General features: G+C 32.9%; 1 protein-coding gene across 5 annotated transcripts in view; it reads right to left on the bottom strand.

The window, feature by feature from the left end:
• LOC114336036 (uncharacterized) overlaps window positions 1-25,440 on the bottom strand; it is a 1,032,611-nt gene that overhangs the window by 36,889 nt on the left and 970,282 nt on the right. For 2 of the 5 annotated variants that reach the window (XM_050642551.1, XM_050642553.1), the window contains exon 9: window positions 9,721-9,862. The exons of the other annotated variants lie outside the window; for them this stretch is intronic. In XM_050642551.1, the coding sequence (XP_050498508.1) occupies window positions 9,721-9,862 (142 nt within the window). The remainder of the gene's footprint in view (window positions 1-9,720; window positions 9,863-25,440) is intronic. 5 annotated transcript variants of the gene reach the window in all.

The following is a 25,440-nucleotide window of genomic DNA, read 5'->3' on the forward strand; positions in this document are numbered from 1 at the left end:
CCTCTCTCGATTTGTGGGGTTATTTTTAATAAAGTAATTTTCACTCCCCAGAAGGGGTGACATATACCCCAGGCTAAAACCCCAAGTTGTTATTGTCAATTCGTGAAAATAAATGGAGATTTACCGAAATCGAAGGTACTAGTTGATTTTTACCTTCAGTGACTGCACTATAGAAAGAAAATGGCAATTCAATAATTGAGATGCGTATATTTTGCAAGCTCATAAATTATTAAACGATATGTAGTCGCCAAATAATTAATTTAAATTATTTTAAGAACAACTCTCTCTTAAGCCGGGAATATGGGGTCGTTTTCTTGCGAAGGGGTTGTAGCTCTATAATCGAAAGACGCGTGATTTAAGAGTTTATTCTTAGAATATAAGCTATACGAATTAAACTACTATTAACTTTTTTGTAAAAACTTAAAGTTTTTCAGTGATTTACAAAAAACCTTTTCAAAACATGCATTTTTTTCACAAATAATTAAAATCTTTGATCTTTAATAACTTAAAAATTATTGACTTATTTTATTAACTTTTTATAATAAATTTTGCTTTTAATTTGTTCTTTTATTGATTTGTGCATTTATTTTTTATAAAATAATTTTCACCCCCAAGAAGGGGCTGTATCCACCCTCAGGGTAAAGGCGCAAGGTGGTACCATGTCACCTTTGTTTCTTGCCGTATCCTCTAACTACTGACCAATTTTCGTGAAAATCGATGAAGGTTCACCGAAATTGAAGGTAATCGTTGATTTTTACCTTTAGTGACTGCACTATACAAAATAAATTGCAATCTACTGATCTAAATGCGCGTAATTTGGAAGCTTATAAATTATTAAATGATATGTAGTCGCCAAATAATTAGTTTAATGCATTTTAAGTACAACTTTCTCTTAAGCCGGGAAGATAGGGTGGTTTTCTTGCGAAGGGGTTGTAGCTCAATAATCGAAATGCTCTTGATTTAATAGTTTATTCTTAGAGTATATAAGCTATATGAATTATATCCGCAATACGATATATTTTAAGTTTTCTCAGCATCTTTCTTTTAAGTTAAATCAATTAAAGGGTTGTTTGGGGGTGAAGGGGATGAGCTCAAAAATCGAAACTATATAATTTCAAGAGCTCATAAATAGCTCGTAATTCTGCCGCAAAAACCGATTCAATATTCCTATTTTTAAGTAGTGGGGGGGGGGCTGACTCAGCCCCCCCCCCCCCACTAGGGTATTAAATTCCTGCTCAGTGGAACGAGCTCAAAATTTTTAGTTTGCGGAATATGAGAGCTCATAAATAGCTCATAAATCAGGGCTATTTGTTTTTTAATTTTTGCAAGTGGGGGGGGGGGGCAGCTCAACACGGGTAAATAAAAGTTACAGCGATATCCCGTCGTCAAGCATTACGTCAGATTCCCTTCGTTACTACGCAAAAAGTGACATTAATGATAATAGGTTTGTTCTAGCAAACAGTCAAACTAGTCAGAAACCGTCAGCAAACAGTTGGTCAGTGAGAGAACATAATACAGTCGCCAGTGCTATCCCCTCTACTCGCGCTGGTCCACTATTCGTTGATGGTTTCAAACCGTTTGAAACTGATGCTAGAACAAACCTATTGTTTTACAACTTGTCACAGAGAACACCAAGAAACTGGTTCTGAAACTATTTAGCTGAAAATATCAATAAAATATTAGTTAAAATGATTTAAAAAAAACAGTTTTACTCATAAAATAATCTCAGAGAATTATACTTAATCTCTAAAATTATTATCGACTTGTAGCCCTCGTGTCACTTTGACATAATTTCACTTCGGGTCGTGAAATTAAAACTGTCAAAGTGTCACTCGGGAAGCAAATCGATAATTTTAGAGCTCTCGTGCAATTACTACTGATCATTTGGATTTAGGTTTCTCTTATACTCCACTACACTTTTGGACTTGAGTCCAGGGTAGATTTTACTTGGGGAGTGAAAGACAGCGCTTCTCGTGGGTACTTACTTACTTTCCGTGTCCGGAACACCAACAACTTTAAATTCTGTATTTCCAATGGTTGGCCACATAGATGGCCCTGTCATTTGCTATAATTAAGTCTTGTTCTGTGCAGGTCTCTCTCATCTCTGTGCATGATAGTAGATGCCGGCTGGTCTGAACCGCGCCACAGTCGCAGGTATCGTCCTCCTGGTATCCCTATTTTTTCAGGTTACTAGCACAACGTGAAACGCCGGTTCTTAGTCTGTTTAGCGCTTTCCAAGTCGGATACGGTAAATTGTGTCCAGCAGCCATTTCCTCCGAGGGAGGAAAATGTGTCGCGGTAGTTGACGCTTGCCATAGGTGTATTCGGCGCGTCTCTTGCGCTTCGGGGATGGATCTTGATGTTTTCAGGAAGCTTTTCCGAGATCTTAGTCTGCTTGGCTGAGTTTGGTGGTTATATAAGGGGTGTCTTCGGTCCGTCTCCTGCTTTTTCCGTTCTACCTCTGACGTGACCTTTCTCCTGATTGGTGGTGGAGCAATTCCAGCAATGGGGTATACCTCTTCGATAGGTGTCGGTTTCAGGCAACCCGATATTATACGGACCGTTTCATTTAGAGCCACGTCGACGTTCTTTGCGTGAGCAGAGTTTGCCCATACTTGTGCTCCAAACTCCGCGGCCGAAAAACATAATGCCAAGGCAGAAGTGCGGAGAGTGTGTGGTTGTGCTCCCCATTTTGTATTAGTTAGCTTACGGATGATATTATTTCTGGCACTTACTTTCTTCTTAACATCTTGACAGTGGTATCGGTAAGACAGAGTTCTATCCAGACGGACGCCAAGGTATTTTGGCGTCTTGTTGTGTTCCAGCATCTGACCACGCCATTCCACCTCCAGCGACCTTCGGGCATGCTTGTTTCTCAGGTGGAAAGCACATACCTGGGTTTTTGTGGGATTGGGTTTCAGATGGTTTTTATCATAGTATAGAGCTTCTCTATACTCTAGAGCAAGTCTCCCAGGGCATCTGTCAGCTTCACTTCGACTTCATTGAAGGTTCTTCCCTGAGCTGCCACCGCTGTATCATCAGCGTAAATAAATTGCCTTGTTTGTTGGTGTATGGGTTGGTCGTTGGTGTATATGTTGTATAGAAACGGCGCGAGGACACTTCCCTGTGGGTGAAAAAAATATACGTTCAAAATAACTCTGGAAATGGAGTTGTAACGAGTAAAGCGATGGAATACCCAGCTAATTGAAATAATATCCGAAAATATTACCTCAACTAACCAAGATAGCCATCGTCACACCCTTAGCTTAGCTCAGTCACTCAGGTGTGTGTTCGTCTTGTCCTAACCTTAGACATGAACTATGAAAATTGGAATGGAAGCAAACAAAACAACAATTTTTAACTAATCATGTTTATTGTTCATAAAGATATAATAAATAAAATGACTTAGTAAATTGCATTAACAAATGTATTCAAATTCTTGCCAAAAACTAACAATTCTGGACTACACTTATGGCTTTTGGTAGCTGATGGTATCTTCTTGATGTTGAACGGTACTGCTGCTGGTTCTGCAACTGGCTCTGGAGACGTGGATGTTCTAGGCCACCAGGCCTACAGGTGTTGGTTGGTTGCAGTCAAGATGGAATGTGGTTGCAGTCTAGATGACATGTCCCTCGTTGTTATATCGCCGGCGATTGAGGATTCCTGAAGCTCCCGGAGGGAGGACGTTGATTTTTATCCCAAAAACCCAAGAGGAAGATTTGTTGAATGAAAATGATTTATTTTTGAAGCTGCTCTGCCTTTTAAAACATTACCCCTCCATTTTGAGAATGAGATATGGGGGTTCTCACTGTCATTAAAATGACATGACAACGAACCTTGGACCGAAATTTGAAATAACGAACATGGAACACAAGAGATGATACAATGTAAATAGGGTTGCCTATTATAGAACGGACGCCAACCAATTTTTAAAGGGGAAATGGGTAAACCAAATAGAAGAAGATAATTATTAATGAAATATTAAAGGAAATAAGGTAAAATAATTATTTAAAAATAAAATATCAAAAATGTGACGCTTGCAACGTTACAGAGTAATTAACTAATTCTAAGCAACTTTTATTCTACAGAGTTTTTTTACTAAGTCAATACTATTCGAGTTATTTGCAGGTGAAAATGTTTATTCTTCGACAAAAAAAAAACAAGGTTCTCGACGGTTTTTTACAAAAAACTCAAAAAGTCTATAAAAAATCGAAAAAAAATGGTGTATTTTTGAAGATCTAGTGAATGGAGAAAACAGAATCTATTTTGTTGATAAAAATTTCATTCAATGTTCCTTTTTTAAAAGATGTGTTACTTTTCTGATATTAAGGTTTTTAATTAGGACTGGAGATTTGGATGTAGAAAATTTTGGAGTTTTATTATTTAAAAAAACGGCTAGCGTAAAGCGACCGTTATTAGTCATGTCAGTATGAAAAACAATAGAATTAATTTACTGTTTTAATAGCCTATTGTTTTTCTTAAGTTTCTTGCATCAAAAGTAAATAAATTTCGATCAAAATAATGTTGGTACCTTTTTTTGGTTGGTAAAAATATCGTGAACATCACCTTCTCGTTAGCATCCAAATAGATATTAATCGTTACCGCTTGACAAAATATTACTTTACTTATTTTTTATAAGATATGTAAGATTCGTTGGTTCAAAGTGCTTATTATTGAAAAGGTTGTAGTCAAATTGGCTTAAACGAGTCACTAATCACGAGTGTATGCAAATTTTGAACAGACATGTCTTATAGCCAATTTTTGTCTTCAGGAAATCAAAAAGTCCGAAATATTCACAATAGAAAAACCTATATTTTTATACTAGTTGAGATTTTTGGTATCACCAATAATTAGTAAGTCATTTTTAAAAAAAAATTTCAAAATTATAATTTTTTTTTTAATTTAAAACCAAATTGTTTTCGAAAATGAGCAATTTGAAGCGATAAAACGTACAGATCATAATATGATTAAAATGTAGGTTCTTATTCGTCAAATTCCAAATCGAATATTTCAACTTGAAATATCCACAAATGAAGCACTTTTCGAGAAGAAGTCATCACAACTTTTTAATGTTTTTAAAAAAGCTATGTTTTTGTTATTTTTTAGTTTCTAGCATAAATATTCAATATTAACTATGTAACGCTCAACATAAAGTTGGACACTTTTTTGGGTAAAAAAATCGTAAAAATCACACCTTAGTTAGCATCCCACAAAATGAAAATAATTGTTACCGCTTCACAAGTTACTTGACTTATATATTGCTTGTATTATAAGTTGACGAAGTCAATTAATATTATTGAAGTTATGACACAACTTTTCCTGCAATTAGAATGCCACCTCTTACATCCTCCGCAAAACAGATCCGCCCGAAGTCTAAAAGCAGTTAACAAAACTTAGAGCAGTTAAACTTTTCCAATAACGTCATACCATATAGGGTGATCCAGTTAAGAAACTTGATGAATTTTTGTAATTGAGATTTATATTTAAAGAAAGTTGATAAAATAAGTAAGTACACATTATATTAGATATTCAGATTTCTAAAGAGATTTTGAAACAAATACAACACATACATTTTTAACAGGTTGCAAAGATACAAGATGGGACTGTAAAATAAGTGGTGTAAACTGTCCAAATTTTTGTACAAACTCTGCAGTAGAAAAAGAAGAGAAAGAATGTTATAATCGCGCTGAAGTTGCTGTCGACGAAGTTGAGTCAGATGGTTTTAAGGAATATACTTTATACAATAAATATGAACTAATTAGAACCTACAGGGAAGTGATTTAGAACGAAAATTACGTTGAGTAGCATAATCAATTTAACATTCAGAATAGTATATTGTACAACAAGTGAGAAAAAAGATATATTTCTCACGAGCGCAGAAGTTTGTTGGCATGAGCCGAGGCACGACGCGAGGGCCGCAAATCAAGCGAGGCAGAAATATGTCATTTTCTCATGTGTTGTACACTATACTTTTTCTATGGATGCGGTTTTGTCAAGAGTTCAAACTTAAAAATTAAATAATTTAGGTGCTATTTATTTAAAATTCTAATTAACAGTTCTTTTCGAACAGTTTTGAAAGGTAATTAATTGTGTTTTTATTATGCATGTTACCATGGAAACGGCGATCATATATGGAAAACAGTACGAGAATCCGAGAGAAAAAATATTTCTCACTGCAATGGCCGACTTTTCTCACTGAATGAGAAATTGTTCATTTTGAATGTATGTAACTAGTGAGAGAAGTTGCACATTGTATAGCATCCATAGAAAAACAATGTTTTATTTTTAATTTTATAGTTAATTTTATAATTTGTTCAAATAAATTGCCATTAAAATGAATATTGAAGTTTAATTCTAATTATTAAAATTACAGATATACCAATTAATAGCTTCATTAAATGCAAATACTTATAATCAAATAAAAATATTTTTTTGAATAGCAATATCAAATGAAAACAAATTAATGTGTTAATTTATAATAATTATTATATATTTAAATAAATAATACACTTTGATTATTAAAATTTTAATAATTCTTAAAAATAATTGTAAAATTTAGTAATTTTTTAGGAAAAAATTTAATCCAATTATTTTTTATGAATTTTACAATTTTTCCGAAAGGTTAAAATAGCATTCGAGAGATCTACAATTTTTATTTGAACCATTTTTCTCTAAAATGTATAAGAAATATTTTGTAGTCAAAAATTTTTTTCCACTTTTTATAATTGTTTAAAAATACAAAGCAAAATCAGCTGAAAATCTTCAAGAATTTGTCATCAGTTTTCCCTCACATAGCTTTGAGAATATTAAAGATATTTATGTGAAATCGCTGAGTTTTCACAGATAGACTGGGTTAAATACTAAATATAATATGAGACATTATACAGTGCATTCGTAAAGTGTGGAAACGGTCTATTATCTCATGACTTAATTATTTTCAGAGTTAAAGCTCTGACAGGTCAATTTTTACTTTTAAATTGATTTTTTGAGGTATAGTACATAATAGTGACGTCATCGATTTGGGCGTAATGACGTCATCGATGATATTTTAAATGGGAATAGGGGTCGTGTGGTAGCTCATTTGAAAGGTGATTCAATTATCTATTCAGTAATATTAACATTAATATAATTATCTATACAGGGTGGCCAAAAAATAATTTTTGAATTAAAATAATTGAGGCAAAAAGAAGATTTTGCATCATTTTTGAATACATTTTGCTGATGCCACATAATATAAAAAAAATGTTTATTTCAAAATATACATTGCTTTTCGCTTTAAATTAAATGTCAAACAGCCACACACCTGTTTCTTGGCAGTTTGAGCATTTAACTTAAGCGAAAAGCAATGTTTATCTGTCAAATAAACATTTTTTTCTCTTTTCTCATAACAGTAAAATGTATTTTGAGTTAAATAAATTACATACTATATATTCTTTTTTTTGCGGCAATTAATTTAATTCAAAAATTATTTTTTTTGCCACCCGGTATAAATAATGATGTTAATGTTTATATAACATATGAATAGAGAATAACATATAATATATGAATAGAGAATTCAATCACCTTTCAAATGAGCTACCACACGACCTCTATTCCCTTTTAAAAAAACATCGATGACGTCATTACGCCCAAATCGATGACGGCACTATTATGGGATATACGTCAAAAAAACATAATTTAAAAATAAAAATCGACCTGTCAGAGTTTTAACTCGGAAAATAATTAAGTCATGAGATAATAGACCGTTTTCACACTTTATGAATGCACTGTATAATAGACCAGGGCATTTAGCACTAAAAATATAGGAATATATTCTATAGGAAAAAAGTCTACCAAGTATAGAAAAATGGGTGGAAATGCATAATTACATATCTAGTGCATTAAATTTATCCACAAGTGTTTAAACATGTCAAAATAAGCACATTAAGGGCCATATTTTGTTACTCGGGGGTGTTTTGGGGTCGCTTAACACGCCTACGCCATTAAAACCGACCCCTAGGAGTACGTGGCACGTAGGGTCACTGGTAAGGCATGTCATCTAGAGGTTCGAGGGTTATCAGTACTAAAGTGGTGCAAACAAATTGGAGGTTTTTGGAGTCTCTGAACACTAATATGCCATCAGAACCAACCCCCTGAGCACCTCTGGTGCCCAGTGTCACTGCTAAAGCACGTGATCTTCTGGAGTTTCAAGGGGTTTCGCCATCTTTCATAGATAGATAAAATGTCAAAAATGATTTATTTCGAATGTCACTTCTAAATATTTAAATTGTAAAAATTATGGTGAAAATGGATAAAACACCTTCAAAATATCATGGAAATTCTTATAGAAAACGAAGTCCCGCCAGAAGAATCCCGTCGGAAGTTTTTGCAATACTGTGTTGAATTTTATTAGAAATTTTTGTAGATCCGATAAACAAAATTTAACGTTAACTGAATTAATTACAAGAGGAGCCCAAATCTAAAGACATATGAGAGAACAAGAATGAACAAGATTATATTCGATTCCTTTTTGTAAACTTTAAGATAAATTCATGTTGTTTTATAATCTAAATTTAACCCTCACGCACAAGTTGTAGTCCATGTGACTAACAACTTCAGTAAGAAACTGGGTTTATTTATTATGTACTAGGTTGCTACAAAATAAACTCTATTATTATTATTATTTATTATTATTATCTAATTGATGCAAACAGATTTCTCGGGGTGTTTTTGGGGTTGCTGAAAACAAATATGCCATACCCATATAACAAAACGACACCCGGAGCACCTGGTGTCTAGGGTCATGTCATCTTTTGGAGTTTCGAGTAATTTTGGCACTAAATTGATGCATACAGATTACATGTGGGCTTTTTGGGTTACTGAACACTGCGGCTACTGCTAAGGAACGTCATATTTTTGAGTTTCGAAGATTTTCGGTACTGAATGCATTCAAATACTTAGATTACTAGGCAGCTTTGAGGTCGTTAAATACGAATACGTCATCCGAACTGACCCCCGGACCACCTGTTACCCAATGTCATTGTAAAGGCATGTTATCTTCTGGAGTGTTGAGTTTTTTTGGACACCAGGTACACCGGGGGTAAATACTGATGACGTATTCTTGTTCAGCAACCCTAAAACCACTGAGAATTCTGTTTGCATTAATTTACTGCCGAAATTCCTTGAAACTCCAGATGAGATTCCTTAGCAGTGAACCTGAGCACCAGGTGCTCCAGTGGTCAGTTCTAATGGCGCATTCATCTTTAATGACCCCAAAAACCCCAGAGCAATAAAATCTGGCTCTTTATACACTTATTTTGACATGTTTATACACTTTTGGATGTATTTTATGCACTTTAAAATGCAACCATGCATTTACGTCTATTTTTCTATTGTAGACTTTTTCTCTTGACATCGTCCTGAACTTAATGAAAAAAGTTTCCATGTGCTGTATTTAAAGATCGATTTATTTTGTGCTAAATGACATGGTCTAATAGAAATTAAGGAAGTTTTAGTTCCGGTATAAATGAAAGTGGAGGAGGCTTTAAATATTTTAGATTAATTGAGCACATCTAAAATTCCCTCATCCCTCATCGTAAATTTACGTTATAATTTTCTCTTATCAGTGCTATGACTATTAAAAATACACATTTAAAAAATATTGCTCCAGTCCCCAGTCATAGTAAAAAGAACTTAAATTTTGACACTATAAGGCTAAAGATATTATTATGTAATACCTACCAGCATTACTTCTCATCTCTCTCTGAGAAGTGTCCATCTCCTTTCGAAGTTGCTTAATGTTGAAATTACTCCTTAATTCAGGCTTGTCGTAAACTCCAACTTTGGCATTGATTCCCAATTGAAGCGGTGACTCATCCGAAATCTGAAAGGACAAGTTGTAATTTCTATCAGTTCGTGATGTCATGATCGTAACTGATATCTATGTAATGAAATGACTTATTTCGTATAAAGTTGGTTAATTAATTTTTGGCTGTTACGTTTATATTAAGGGATATATGGTATATGGTATATATATGAGGTGAATATTCGTTAATAAAATGATGAATATTATAGAGTAACACATACTCTACGAAAAATGTAACTCCTTCTCCTTTATCACCTATAATACACTGACCGGCACAAAAAATGGCCACCCCACAAAATGGGTCATATTTAATGTCTCGAATTTCCTAAGCCTGTTGTCCGATTTAAGTGATTTTTTTAATATTATAAAGCCTTATTCTTTAACAATATCGTTGTAATAATATTGTTGCTAGACAGGTGAATTATCATTGTATACCGGGTGTACCAATCAAACTGTGTTTTTTTTTCTCAAAGTTCACCACACCCTGTGAAATATTCTAGCATATATAAAATACTGAAATTAAAACCCGACTATAGCCTCAGGTTTTCTTAACATTCTGTTTTTTGATTCATTCGCTTATGTTGGATAATAAAAAAGTTAGGTACTTTAACAACTAGCCATTTTCTTCGTCAATACAGGGTGTTTCTAAATAAGAGTGACAAACTTTAAGGAGTAATTCTGCATGAAAAAATAATGACCGTTTGATTTATAAACATAAGTCCGCAAATGCTTCGTTTCCAAGATACGGTAAGAATTTTATCCCGTCATATTTCTTAATTAAATTCTTAATTGCACGTCAAAAAATGTGCAATAACTTTCTCTTAAAACCTACCAAATTCCATTTGCACAGCTCAACCGGATTTTAGAGCAATAAATAAATCGTTATTTTGTAACAAAAATTTCAACATCCCGTATCTCGGAAACGAAGCATTTGCGGACATACGTTTATAAAGCAAACCATCATTATTTTTCATGCAGAATTACCTCTTAAAGTTTGCCATACTTATTTAAAAACACCGTGTATTGACGAAAAACAAGGCTAGTTGTTAAAGTACCTAATTTTTTTATTATCCAACATGAGCGAATGAATCAAAAAAACAGAATGTTAAGAAAACCTGAAGCTATAGTTGGGGTTTAATTTCAGTATTTTATAAATGCTAGAATATTCCACAGGGTGTTTCACCTTTGAGAAAACAACACAGTTTGACTGGTACACTTGGTATACAATGATAATTTACCTGTGTGGTAACAATATTATTACAGCGATATTGTTGAAGAATAAAGCTATAACATATTAAAAAAATCACTTAAAGCAGACAACAGGTTTAGGAAACTCGAGACATCAAAAATGACCCATTTTGTGGCGTGGCCGTTTTTTTGCCGGTCAGTGTATATCTTTAGTACAACAATAGATCTTATCGTACTACATATTTACTTTTTTATGTTTATATTTATATCTACAGCCTCTGCCGCATCGCGAATTTCGATCTCCACCTTTTTCGGTCGGCTCATCCCTCCTCATTTATAGCTTTATCTCTCATTATTCCTCTAATTCCTTGTATTGTCCATCCTTCCTGTTTTTATTCTTATTTCTGCATTTGGTATGTTATCAAGTCTGGATATACAACACGCTCTTCTCAGATAGTTCATTTCTACTACTTCCAGTTTTATCTTCTCTTTCATCATTATTTGCCAACATTCAGATCTGTACGTCAAAATTGGTTCTACAACCGACTTGTAGATTCTCATTTTTGATTGTTAACTAATTTTAGGAGACCAAAATATCGAGTTTAGTGTTTGTACCACGTTTCTGCTGGATGTCCCGTTTCGATGTTCCTTCCTTCGCTATCATTGTCCCTAGGTATTTAAATTCTTGACATATTTTTATATCTCTAATCGAGAGTTGTGGGTCTCTCATAGGCAATCCATGTCTTCCTCATGATGTGTCAAAATCACTTGATCGTCTGCGAAGAAAATATTTGTTATATAGATGTAGACTTGTTTCCAAGTTCTATTCCCATTCCTGTGATTTTCTTCTTCAGTTGCTTAATGCTTCCCGAATATAGATTTTGAATAGAGTTGGGGACAAAGAACAATGACATGCCTGTCTTAAGCCTTTTGTGACAAGAAATCATCATCATCATCATCAATGGCGCTACAACTCTTAGTGAGTCTTTGCCGCGTTTACTATTGCCTTCCATGTTTGTCGGTCCTGTGCCACTAATTCCCATTGTCGCACTCCCATTTTCTCTAGATCTTCTTTGACAGCATCTTTCCACCTTTTTCTAGGCCGCCCTACAGACCTTCTTCCATCTGGCCTTTCCCAGAACACATTGTTTATATGGCGATTGTCGTTACTGCGTATCACATGCCCTGCCCATCTGAGTCTATTGGCCTTTATATATCTGACTAGATTTTCTTTTCCAAATAGAGACTCTAGCTCGTAATTGTATCTGCGCCTCCATTCGTTTCTCACGCTGTCTCTGCAAGGGCCATAGATCATTCGAAGGATTTTACGTTCCCACACCAGCAATTTATTGACTTCTCTTTTTGTTAGCGTCCATGTTTCGCTTCCATACGCGACTGCTGGTAGTATTATGGTCTTATATATCTGTATTTTTGCACCTCGTGAAAGAAGTTTTGACTTCATTAGATGTTGAATTGCAAAGAAAGATCTGTTTCCTACCATTATTCTCGTTTTAACTTCTTGCTCTAATTTGTTGTCATTTGTGATTGTTGCTCCTAGATATTTAAATTATTTAACCACTTCGAAGTTGTGATCGTTTATAGTAATGTTTTGCCTTATTCGCCGTCGTTCTTGTTTTGAGACGACCATGTATTTTGTTTTGTCTTCATTTATTTTTAGACCGATGTTTAATGCAGCTTCTTGAAAGCTCGAGAAAATATCCTTAATTTCTAATGTTGATTGTGCTACTGCGTCTACGTCATCGGCAAAGGCAAGTATGATTTTTTGCTTCTCCAGCAGTTATGTCTGGTTTGATTTTGTGATATATTTTCCGCATGACATATTCTAAGGCCAAGTTAAACAACAATGGGGACAACGGATCTCCCTGTCTCAGTCCAGAATTTACGCAGAAAGCATTTGATATTTTCCCCCTATTCTAACTTGTGCAAAGGAGTTAGTTACACACATTTGTGTTACCGCTACCGCAGCTAGTTTCTTGGGTACGCCGAGCTCGATCATTGCCTTCCATAATGTTGCACGATTAAATGAATCATAAGCCTGTTTGAAGTCTATAAAGATCTGATGCCCGTCCTGATTATATTCCCAATACTTTTCAAGCATTTGTCTTTTTGTTAATAATTGATCAATAGTCGATCTGCCAGGCCTGAAACCACACTGGTAGTCACCAACTATTTCGTCACCAGGCGTATGGTACTAATCTTTTTAATAATATCGAAGCCAATATTTTATACGTAGTGTTGATTAGTGAGATTCCTCTGTAATTCATGCATGATTCCTTTTTTTCCTTTCTTGTGTATGGGTACAATAATACTACCACACCATTCTTTCGGCATTATTTCTTAATGTCAGGCCTTTTCTATTAACTGATGGATTTTACTTATGAGTTCATGACTGCCTGTTTTAATTAGCTCAGGGGATTTATCGTTTTCAAGCGTTTTTATGGCATGCGTAATTTCTTCCATATTTGGTGGGGGTATTTCTAATTCGGCCGTTTGATACTCATGTTCTCCGTTGTTTCCACCATTTTCATTGTTTTCATCAGTAAAATTTTGGATATTCAGGAGCTCTTCAATTTATCTCTTACGAAGTTGGGTGTCCTTATACACAACAAGAACTGCGTATGAAATTTTATTTTGCATTTTAAGGGCACCTTTTGCATTGATGTACACGTTCGCTATAGCGTTGATGTATGCATTATTTAGACTTGCCTTCGTCAATATTTCAAACAATCTTTTTAAGGGTAGGTGCTTTATCATAGGCCTTCTCTAAGGGAACGAACACTAAATGAGTCGGTAAGTTCCTGGCGGGTCTGTTGTCTATAATTTTTTGAAGTAAATAATATTTACTATTAGTTACATTATTACTTTATATTATCAACACAAGATCTGCCAGCACGGAATCCACTCTGATCTCCTAGTTTCCTCATATTAGTTTTCTGGCTATAATTAATACAATATTTTAAGATATAAAAATATCATAAGGAACAATTTCAAGTGGATGTATACCATAAATCACAAAAAATAAAAACCTTATCTTGTCAAAGGTATATTGAAAATCGCTAAAAAGGCTATATCACAACAAAACGTTTTCGGAATCAATATTCCATCATGAGTGTTATCACCTAAAATAAGTATAGCTCTATAAGTAAAGCAAACGTGAGGTTAAATTTTGACAAAGGTAAAAAAGTGGATAGATAGTTATACTTACAGGTTTACATGCTTTTAGCCACCAAAATATACGGGTAAAAACCCTTGAGTTGTTTTTAAACAGTTGAGGTTACATTATATTATGCGATTTTAAAGGATGTTAAAAATATTTCCAGAATAACCCCTGGCATCACGTGACATCAACCATATTGGTTGGAAAATTTGTAGGTAGGACCTTACATGGCAGAGTTTAGGCATTGATTATAAATATTCCTCTAGATAGCTCACCTCTTGGTAACCGAAAGACGTATCAACAACTAGATGGCGCTACTCGAAAACCGTATCGAGATTCTCATTCCCTCTCTGACTTGCGAGGAGGTAGAAGTAGTGTCAGGGCCGAACTTACCCTATAGGTGTATTATCTGTGACAAGTGTTGTGACAAGTTATAGCAAAATTAAAAAAAAGGACTCACATTTTAGATAAAATGGCCTCTGTAACGCATAAGTGTGTTTACGCGGGATGTTTTGAAAGAAACGATGGAACAAATAATAATATATCTTTCTTTAAATTTCCCCTGAAAGACGTATAGTCCATTCTTTCACGGTTTTTGGTCTAAATTATAAAGAACCCCTTGGATTGACATGAAATTTGGCATACGTATAGCTTACATGTCAAAGAGAAAGTGATATTGTGCCGATGTGTGCTTTTTTCCTGGGGCTGACTTTCACCCCCTCTTTTGGGTGAAAGGATATATGTCCAAAATAAGTCCGGAAATGGGTAAACTGACTAATTTTAAGTAACTTTTGTTCTATAGAGCTTTATTATTCTATTAGTTCTATTAGAGAATTATGACAGGTGATAAATAGCAGTCTGATTTTTGCATGAGAGTTTAATCTCTGTTCGGAGAGTTTAAGTCTGTTCTGTCGGACAAAATAAATGTGCCGTTTTCGTGGTCTGACCGTTCCAAATTTTTAAGCTGTTCCACAATTAAAACTGCCCCTGTTCCAGTGTTCCCATATATCAAAGTTTGTCCGACTAGACACCCTTAAGCTATTAACAAATTTTCAGCTTGCTATTAATCAACTTTTTTTTCATACGCGGGATCCAGACCTATAAGTATTTTGTCGAAAAAAACGTTCTTAGCAAAAATATAGCCTATAAAAAAGTAAAAAAAAATGTTGTACGCGTTAGGTCACTGGATCTCGTAGAACTAGAGTTATAGCCAATGAAAAATAGATTCATATTCACCAAATTTCAAATAGAATATTTCGACGAGAAATATCCAAAAAATTAAGCACTTTTTGGGGAAAACCCATTATAACTTTTTTAAAGTGTTTAAAAAAGCTTTATTTTTGTTTTTACAAAAAGTTTCTAACATTAAATTTCAGCAAGTTACGCTCAAAATAAAGTTGGTCCCTTGTGTTTTTGCAAAAAAAAAAAAAAATCGGGAAGACCACCCCTTAATTAGCAACTTAAATGAAATTAATCGTCACCGCTCCAAAAATTATTTTACTTATGTTGTGTTTATATGATCTGTAAAGTAAAATTTTTAAAAATTTAAATTTTGAAAAATATGCTTTTTTCAAAATAACTTAAAAATTGTTAGAGATACCAAAAATCTCGAAAAACAAAAATTGTCAGATTTGCTTTTCTGAATATCATGTATTTTTTTGTTTTACTGTTAGACAAAAATTGATTAAGATTTGGTGTTTATAAATTTGCATACATTCGTGATCAGTGACTCGTTCAACCCCTTTTAACTACAGCCCTTTCAATAATAAGGACTTTGAACCGATGAAACTTACAGATCATATAAACAATATATACACTGGTCAAGAAACTTGTGAAGTCGTAACGATTAAGTTCATTTAAGATGCTAATTAGGGGGTGATTTTCTCGATTTTTTTACCAAAACCAAAAGGGACTAACTTTATTTTGAGCGTAACTTGTTTAATTTTGATGCTAGAATTTTTTTTTATAAAGCAAAAATGAAGATTTTTAAACACTTTAAATAAGTTGTAATGAGTTTTCCCCGAAATATGCTTCATTTTTGGTTATTTCACGTTAAAATATTCCATTTGGAATTTGACGAATATGAACCTATTTTTCATTAGCTATAACTCTGCTTCTACTAGGTGTAGAGACGTGATATATACACCATTTTTTTTTAATTTTTTACAGGCTATATTTTTGCTAAGAATGTTTTTTCGACAAAATACTTACTATTTGAGTTATTTGCGAAAAACCGTCTAAAAGCGTGCGATTATTTTGTTGAAAAATGAACATAGTCACTGCCAAATAACTCGAAAAGTATTGACTTAGTGAAAAAACTCTATAGAACAAAAGTTACTTAAAATTAGCCAGTTTATCCATTTCCTGACTTTCTTTGGGCGAATATTTTTTCACCCATAAAAGGGGGTGAAAACCACCCCCAGGGCAAAAGCACATATCGGCACAATATCACTTTTTTCTTTGACTTGTTAGCTATGTGTATGCCAAATTTCATTTCAATCCAAGCGGTTCTTTAAAATTTAGAGGTTCTGCAATATTTTACCGTTAAAGAACGGACTAGTAGAGCGCACAAAAATTTGGCAAAAAAACTGCGGAAATATTGATATTATATTGATGGATATCAGTGACCTGAAACAGAGGGTAATTTGCCAGCATCATTATGCAGTGGAACATATTTACCAAAGTGGCCAAACAAAGTTATTAAGGAAAAATGCTGTTCCTCTAAAATTTGCACAGTTAGCAACTGATTTAGGTGAGTACTCAACTTTGGAAATATTTTTATGTTTGCCTAATGCGCTTTGTCAATGAGAATAATACTATTAAAATATATTTTATATAAAATCAGTTGATATTGAGAGATTTATATATTTTTTATACAATTAAATCAAAAGAGATTTTTTTAAAATATGAATGCGTTGTTAGTATCACTCCAGAAATAACGAAGATGCTTGTTTTGCTTTAATTAAAATTATTACACATACATTTCAATCATTACCTATTTTAGGTGATACCCCACCAGTATTATGCTCGACATAAGTTTATTGCGGTACGAAACGTAAAAAATCTACAAGTGGCGATTGTATGGTTAGGTCAACTCCATCGCCTAAGAGATCAAGTAGTAGTCTCAGTGATATTTCCAGTTTTGATATTAATTTGCCCACAAAACTTGAAACTGAATTGACGGAGAATGTAAAAAAATTGGAGTATCAAGTAAATGCTTTAAAGAAGAAGTGCCGTCAGAAGAACAGTCAGCGTTGTAGAAGAACAACAAAAAACAGAAAATCGGCAACCAAATTCATGATAGAGGTACTGTTAGAAAATAAAAGCATATACGTGCACACTTTTGTTAATATGCAGTTTTCACACAAAACTCGTTCACAATGGAGTCACAATGAAAAGGATTTAGCTCTGGCCATTTATTATAAGTCTCCTAGTTGTTAAAAATTTGTAATTAGATATCTTAACTTAATCTTACCTTCACTAAAAACAATTCAAACTTGGTTGCGTGTCATAAAATTAAGAACTGGTTTAAACATTTCCTTAATTGACAAGTTGAAGAAAAAAGTAGAGACAATGGATGAGTGGGAAAAATTTGTGTGTTAATATTTGATGAAATTTCTTTGAAAAAACAATTGGAGTACAATAAATTAGATGACATTATAGAAGGGTTTCAAGATTTAGGTGCTTTAGGAAGAACAGAACAAACAAACTTGCCAACACAGGTCTGGTTTTCATGATGCGCAGCTTGCTACATAAGGCTACGCGGCTTGCTACAGGTGGTCCAATACATAGCGACAACTTAAAAAACATTGTAGTTGAAGTTGTTTCAAAATTACAAAATATTGGGTATATACCAAAAGTGTTGTGTGATCAAGCATCTAATAATAGAGCTTTATTTAAGCTGTTAGGCGCATGTAAGGATCAGCCTGAAATAGAAATAGGAAATCAGAGGATTTTCACTGTGTTCGATACACCCCACTTACTAAAAAGTCTAAGAACTAATTTTCTTAACAAAAAGTTGACGTTTTTTGCCGATTCTAAACAAATATCGTGGCAAGATATTGAATACACATACAACATCGATAGAACCAGTGTGAGAGCACAATGCATGGTGAAAATGACAAGCGTTCATATAAACCCTAATAATTTTCAAAAAATGCGTGTAAAATTAGCAGCACAAATTTTTTCCAACTCAATTGCCTCAGCAATATCAACAGCAATATCTGTAGGGCAGTTACACACCAAAACGGCTTCTCTTACTGCCGAATTTTTGAAAATTATAAATAATATTTTTGATGGTCTTAACAGCAAATATTGTAGTGATAGTAATCCAAACAGAAAGCCAATGTCAACTTTAAGCAAGTCAACTGAAAACTTAAAAGCAAGTTTAGAATATTTTAAAAAAATTAAAGTTTTTGAAAATCAAAAAGAGAGAAATAATATTCACTGTCTACACGGCTTTCAGTGGACCATTTTGTCAGTTTTATGTTTGTGGGAGGAACTTCAAAAATAATATAATGTGTCATATCTTTTAACATCTTTTCTGAACCAAAATCCTCTAAAAATTTTTTCTCTATTGTGCACAATAGAGTTAGTCTAGTGCGTTCATAAAAAAACATGTGTTTTTACTTAATAACAGGCGGTTGCTGGTTTGTCTTTAGTTTCATGCGTGGAAGAGAATGATGCTAGATCAAAAGTATGTGTTTTATCTCGTCAGGTATTAATGACGCACGGGTAAATAATCGTGGACTCAACTGAATGTTAAACTACACTATTAGCTTTAGTTTATATATACAGTAGATATTAACAAGTATTTTATAATATCAGGAAAACAATGTCAGTATGTCTTAAAACCTTGGAATCATATGGAAACGTTTTTATTCAGTTTAGGGAAAAATGTATTATTGATAAAAACTTGCACGTCCTAAAACTCAAAATAAAAGAATCAGATGTCAAATATTATGAGTCGTATACCAAGTTTGCTAAAAAATATTAATTCTTCTCAAGAGTAATATACCTTCATTTTTAAAGTACTTTCATATAAACATGAACGTGGTTTTTAATTGTTCTCGAGTTTTAATAATAAAATGTTTCGATATTGTCAATAATGAAAGTACTTCTTGAGAACAAGAAATAATAAATATCTTTTTTTCCTAAAATTTTAATTTTACTATCTTAGTTTGAAAAGAATTAACATTCAAATATACTTATTTACTTTGTTTTGAAATATGATCTAATTAGTGATGTTTTAAACTTTCTAATCCTGTCCGTTTATCAGCTTTTATCCTGTCATTTTATCAAGATATATGTATACCAAATTTCATGCCAATCTAATGGATTCTTTAAAATTCGGAGGTTTTGCAATATTTTACCTGGGGTGAATGGGTAAGATCTGGAAAGAAATTCTGTATATCAACTTCAAATAGTTTTCGCATAAGTTCTGAAAATATCATTCTTTTACAAATTGCAAAAAATAATTTACATGTGAATTATCACTGTTAATTTTATTATGTATTTTCTATTTTGTTGTTTTTTTGTAGTGTATTAATAATTAAATAATTTTTAAGAAACCTCTTCACTATTTTTATTAATCAATTTTTAGCGTTTTATCTGAAGTAAAATCGGAATTCCAAAATAGAGATTACAATAGCGTTAAAATTATTTGTTAAAATGCTGAATACTACCCTTATATCGTTGTCTATTACGCCAGCCAAGCGACTCAAATAATTTATTTTTCAATCTTGGCAAAAATTTCAATAAATGTCGCCACCGTCCAGCCAGTTAGTACTTAGACTTGAGGGGCAAAGAGGTGTAAGTGGGCGGAGTTTAACACTGAATTCGGTTTTACCTAAAGGTGAGGTATCTATGTACTTATTAATCAATGGTTTAGGTGACAACTGAACCGGAATGGCTCTCTGCACGGTGTCAGCACTAGATTGACAATGTATATACAGTCTTATTACGTTAATATTATTCAATATATCAAGGTACATTGACAATCTAGTGCTGACACCGTGCAGAGAGCCATTCTGGTTCAGTTCTCACCTAAACTCTGCCATGTAAGGTCCTACCTATAAATTTTCCAACCAATATGGTTGATGTCATGTGATGCCAGGGGTTAACCTGGAAATATTTTTAACATCCTTTAAAATCGGAAAATATAATGTAACCTCCACTGTTTAAAAACTACTCAAGGGTTTTTACCCGCATATTTTGGTGGCTTAACCTTCAACTACACGCGCTGGCGTATTTTGTACGCCAGATATAAGAATTCTACTTCAAATATATTTAAAAATTTAATTTTTGACCTTGTTTATCTATCAAACCTATCACTGGAATGTGCTTTTCAATTGGTTTTAGTTTTGTTATAATCGGCGTTCTGGGAAGATCGTAATTTACGGTTTGTTATTTGTTGTTACCGGTGGTGGACAATATACGTCACGATTATAGTAATATAAGTAGTAATATAAGTACATATTTCAATTGTTTTTTAGTCATTATGTCACAAAATATATTTTTGTTTAAAAACAAGACTTTTCTCATTTAAAAAATCACATTTCAAAAAAATTTTTATTAGTAGTTTTATTTATCATGGAATCAGATTCCAGTTATAAATCCGAATTAGATTACTGAGAAGGAACTCCAAGTATACGCTGATGCCGAATAAGGTTTACAACAAACAACTAAGTGTATTTAAAAAAAAATAAACAAACCGCTGTTTTTAAGTGTATTTGCTTGTGGCGTATAAAGTACGCCACGCGTGTAGTTATCTTATAACTTGATGCGCGGGTAGTTAAAGGTTAAAGCATGTAAACCTGTAAGTATAACAAATATCTATTCACTTTTTTGCCTTTGCCAAAATTTAACCTCACGGTTGCTTTACTTATAGAATTATACTTATTTTCGGTGATAACACTGATGATGGAATATTGATTCCGAAAACGTTTTGTTATGATATAGCCCTTTTTAGGGATTTTAAATATACCTTTTACAAGATAAGGTTTTTATATGTTTTTCATTCTACCGCATACTTTTAAGCCATACGGACGTGTCTAGTAGTAATCGTATTTGGTTTAATAGCTTGTTAATTAGTTCTAGTTTTTTCTTTTTGTTTTGGTGATCGTTTAAAAATAAATACATAAATTGTGTGTTTTTAAATAAATAGACCCCGTAATGGGGGATAAAAATCTAAAGACGTCCTCTTTGACGAAAGAAATTGATATGGACGTGTCTAGTGGAAATAGTGTATTGGAAACTAGTGGTGAAACAACTCAGGAAAAAGATGATTTGCAGTCCAAGGAAAAGGAGATAAAGCATTTTAATTTGCAGTAAGATAAGTACAATTTAAATAATATCTGGGTATATATTGAAAGAATTGGTGATTTAAGTAATTTATCAAGATTACACCCCATGGTTTTAGGGGATTTATTATTTAAAAAGTTAAAATTTACTCACATACAGCAAATACGCAGTATTGGGAAGAATAGGATAAAAGTCTTATTAAATTCTCGTTTAGATGCTAACAACTTAGTAAATAATAAGTCTCTAAAAGAACATAATTTGCGAGCCTATATACCAAATCACTTGTTAGAAGTGAAAGGGTTGGTAAGAGACGTGGATACGACGTTTGATGTTAATTATCTTTTAGAGAATATTGAATGCACGTCAAAAGTTTTAAATATATACAGAACGAAACGTAGGATTCAAAAAGAAAGTACAATAGAATATGTAGATAAGAAAACTGTAGTCATTACTTTTGAGGGAAATATTCTACCCAGTTTCGTTGCTTTCAATCGCGTTTATTTTCCTGTTGAGCATTTTGTTGGTAGGGTTGTTCAATGTTACCGGTGCGTCAAATTTGGGCACGTCTCTAAGCAGTGTAAAAGCTCACAGGAATCCTGTATACAGTGTGGTGAAATAAAAAATCCAGATCATAAATGTGAGAAAAGTATGTTTTGCATTCACTGTAAAAATAGTAACCATGTAACAATATCTAAAAACTGCCCTTTTTATGAAAAGCAGAAGGAAATCAAGACCATTATGATAGAGCAAAAAACTACCTTTTTAGAAGCAAAATTATATTGCGAAAATTCATTCTCCGGCCAAATCAGTCACAATCCTTTTTCTGTTCTTTCAAGTTATGATAAAGAATTTCCCACACTCCCTGTAAATAACAATAATGTTTCTTTAAATCGGCCTAATATAAGTATGAAACAAACCCAATTTTCAACACACCGTCAAACTATTTCTAGTAGTGAAAACCTTCCTACAGCAAAGAAAAGAAAAGCCAACACCCCTCCTATGCAATCACCAGCACATCAACCACTTTTTCATTCACATTTGGACCTTCACAACCCTTACCTCCTAACCCATACAAACCAAACTATGGAAAAACTGACAACAAAAATGAATTAGCTAAATGTGTTTCATCTTTTATAATCAATCTTTTAAGTAACATTCGTACATTGGAAGACATAAAAACAATAGACGATAAAACAATAATTTCAGGTTTAGAACAAGTATTGGATAAAGTAGATAATAGTAAATTTTAATGTCTCTTAAAAATACTTTTAAAATAAGTCAATGGAATGCTAGATCTGCGGTTGCCAATAAAGGTAGCTTAATGAATTATTTAAACAATGAAAAAATAGATATTCTCTTCTTAAGTGAAACATGGTTTAAAAGAAATTTGCAGTATCGATTTAATGGTTACAATCTTATCAGTAATGATCGCCAAGATGGTTTTGGCGGTGTGGGTATATTAATTCGTAATTCAATTTCTTTTAGTGAATTCAACTTAAATTGTAATTTTAATAAGGATATTCAAGTTTGTGGTACAAAGATTAAATATGAAAAAAGTGAATTAAGCATATTATCTATATACAGATCACCTAAAAGTAAGAGCACAGTAGATGATTGGAAAAATATTTTTTGGAAGTCAGTAAACCAGCAATTATAGGTGGAGACTTCAACGCACATCATGCAATCTGGGGATCGACTTTTAATGACGCAGTTGGAAAACAACTCATAACAGTTGCAGATGACTTGGATTATATAGTAATGAATAATGGTCAACCAACTATTTTTACCCGACCTGACCAAAATACTTCAGCCATTGATGTAACTTTTGTTTCGCCTGAACTAACTAGTAAAATAAACTGGTCCGTCTATCCTGACACTTTAGGTTCAAACCATTTTATCATCAACATGGAAATAAATTGCCAGAATAAAAATGAGGAGATTAATCCCGCGAGCAAGTGGAAGGTAAAAAAGGCCAACTGGTATTCATATACATCTTGTGTAGAACAATTTTTTGATAAGCAATACCAAATGGAAAATATATCAGAAAAATACAATTTCTTAATAGATGGGATCAACCAGGCAGCAGAAATTTCAATTCCACGGTACAAACCTTTTAAAAACAAAATTCGAACCCCTCCCCCCTGGTGGAATAGAGATTGTGACAAAATCATCAGTGAGAGACAAGAATCACTTTCAAATTATAAACACAATTCGAATTTTGAGAACTATTTGAAATGCCAAGAGACCATAGCAAACGGTAAGAAAAAACTGAAAGCAATCGCAAAACAAAGTTGGAAAAATTTTGTCTCCACCCTTAACAAAAATACTACATCATCATCCTTATGGAATCAAGCCAGGAAAATAAACAGAAAACCAATATCGAATACAAAATGCTTTGACAGTACATTAGAGGAAGAATTTTTTGACCAGATAGCACCACCATCTGTTAAACCACGAGAAATTATAATACCTACTACAAAAAATAATGAAAAGGAATTTTTACTAGAACCATTTAAAATTGCTGAGTTAGAATATGCACTCAAAAACAGATGCAACACAAGCCCAGGACTAGACAATATTATGATTAATTATTTATATGGGAAATAAGCCACAATTAAAATGAAAAAAATAATTTTATTAACGTTTCGACGCCCAAATCGGGTGACGTTGTCAAAATACAAAATATTACTAAAATAAACTAAAGTGTTGTTGCTAAGCAAAAAAATTCTTCTAATAATTTATTTAATCTCACTCATTTATATTGGCAATTCAGACATATATTATACATTTTAAAGTAGAAGACTTTAAAATGATATTGCCAATATTTATGAGTTGCGTTCCTGGGACGACTTACTGAAAGATAGTTCATTCGATTACATGAAATTAACCCCAACTCAAGAATATCCGTCATAAAAAATTTATAGCATGTGATATGTCTTTAAAAAGACAACCAAATGCAACGACAGTAAAATTCTCGCGTTAGAGACTTCATAGTAAATCACAAGGGAAAACCAGGAAAAACCCTGTGATACTATCCCGACATCGTAAGTATTTGGTCTTACATTAATTTACTCTCAAAAAATAATACCAAATTATTTTTTAGTTTACACATAATTTATGAAAATTCATATCAGAAACAAAGAAATATACATTTAAATAAATTTAATAATCTTTTAGAACAAAATAGTTTACATACTTTTGATAACCTAAATAGAAATAATAACATATTAGCGACAGTTGTCAATCTATCAAATAGACATTTAAATGCAACGGAAAATTTGGTATTATCAAAAGGTTTAAACTATGCTGTTACTCATCCATCTATTCCAAAATTAGACATAATCAGCTCAGTGGAGAAAATATCCCAGTGTCTACCAACTCATGAAAAAGAACAATATAGGGTACTATGTATACTTGAATTGGAAAAGTCTAATCAAATTGAACAGAACATCAGCAAAGAGGAAATGAAAGCTTTAAAAACTTTAAGAAATGATGACTCCATAACAATCCTACCAGCGGATAAAGGCAATGCAACTGTAATAATGAATAAAATACAATATGAGGACAAAATTACAGATCTAATTACAAATGGACCTTATAGCAAATTAACGAAGGATCCAACGAAGACACTGGAAAACAAAATATATAGAACTTTATTCAAATTTAAAAATGATCTAACATACTATCAAAGAAAATTAATGACACCTCACTACAGTAAGACACCACATTTTTATGGAGTGCCGAAAATTCATAAAGCGAACATACCACTTAGACCCATTTGTAGTACCATCAATTCTCCTTGTAGTGAACTATCAAAATTCTTATTAAACATTCTAAAACCATTTGCTAATAATGATGACACTTTTATAAAAAATACAAAACATTTTTTAAACAAATTGTCAACTATTGAATTTAATCCAAATAATAT

This window comes from Diabrotica virgifera, chromosome 2 (assembly GCF_917563875.1).
Source record: "Diabrotica virgifera virgifera chromosome 2, PGI_DIABVI_V3a".
In the NCBI taxonomy this organism is placed as follows: domain Eukaryota; kingdom Metazoa; phylum Arthropoda; class Insecta; order Coleoptera; family Chrysomelidae; genus Diabrotica; species Diabrotica virgifera.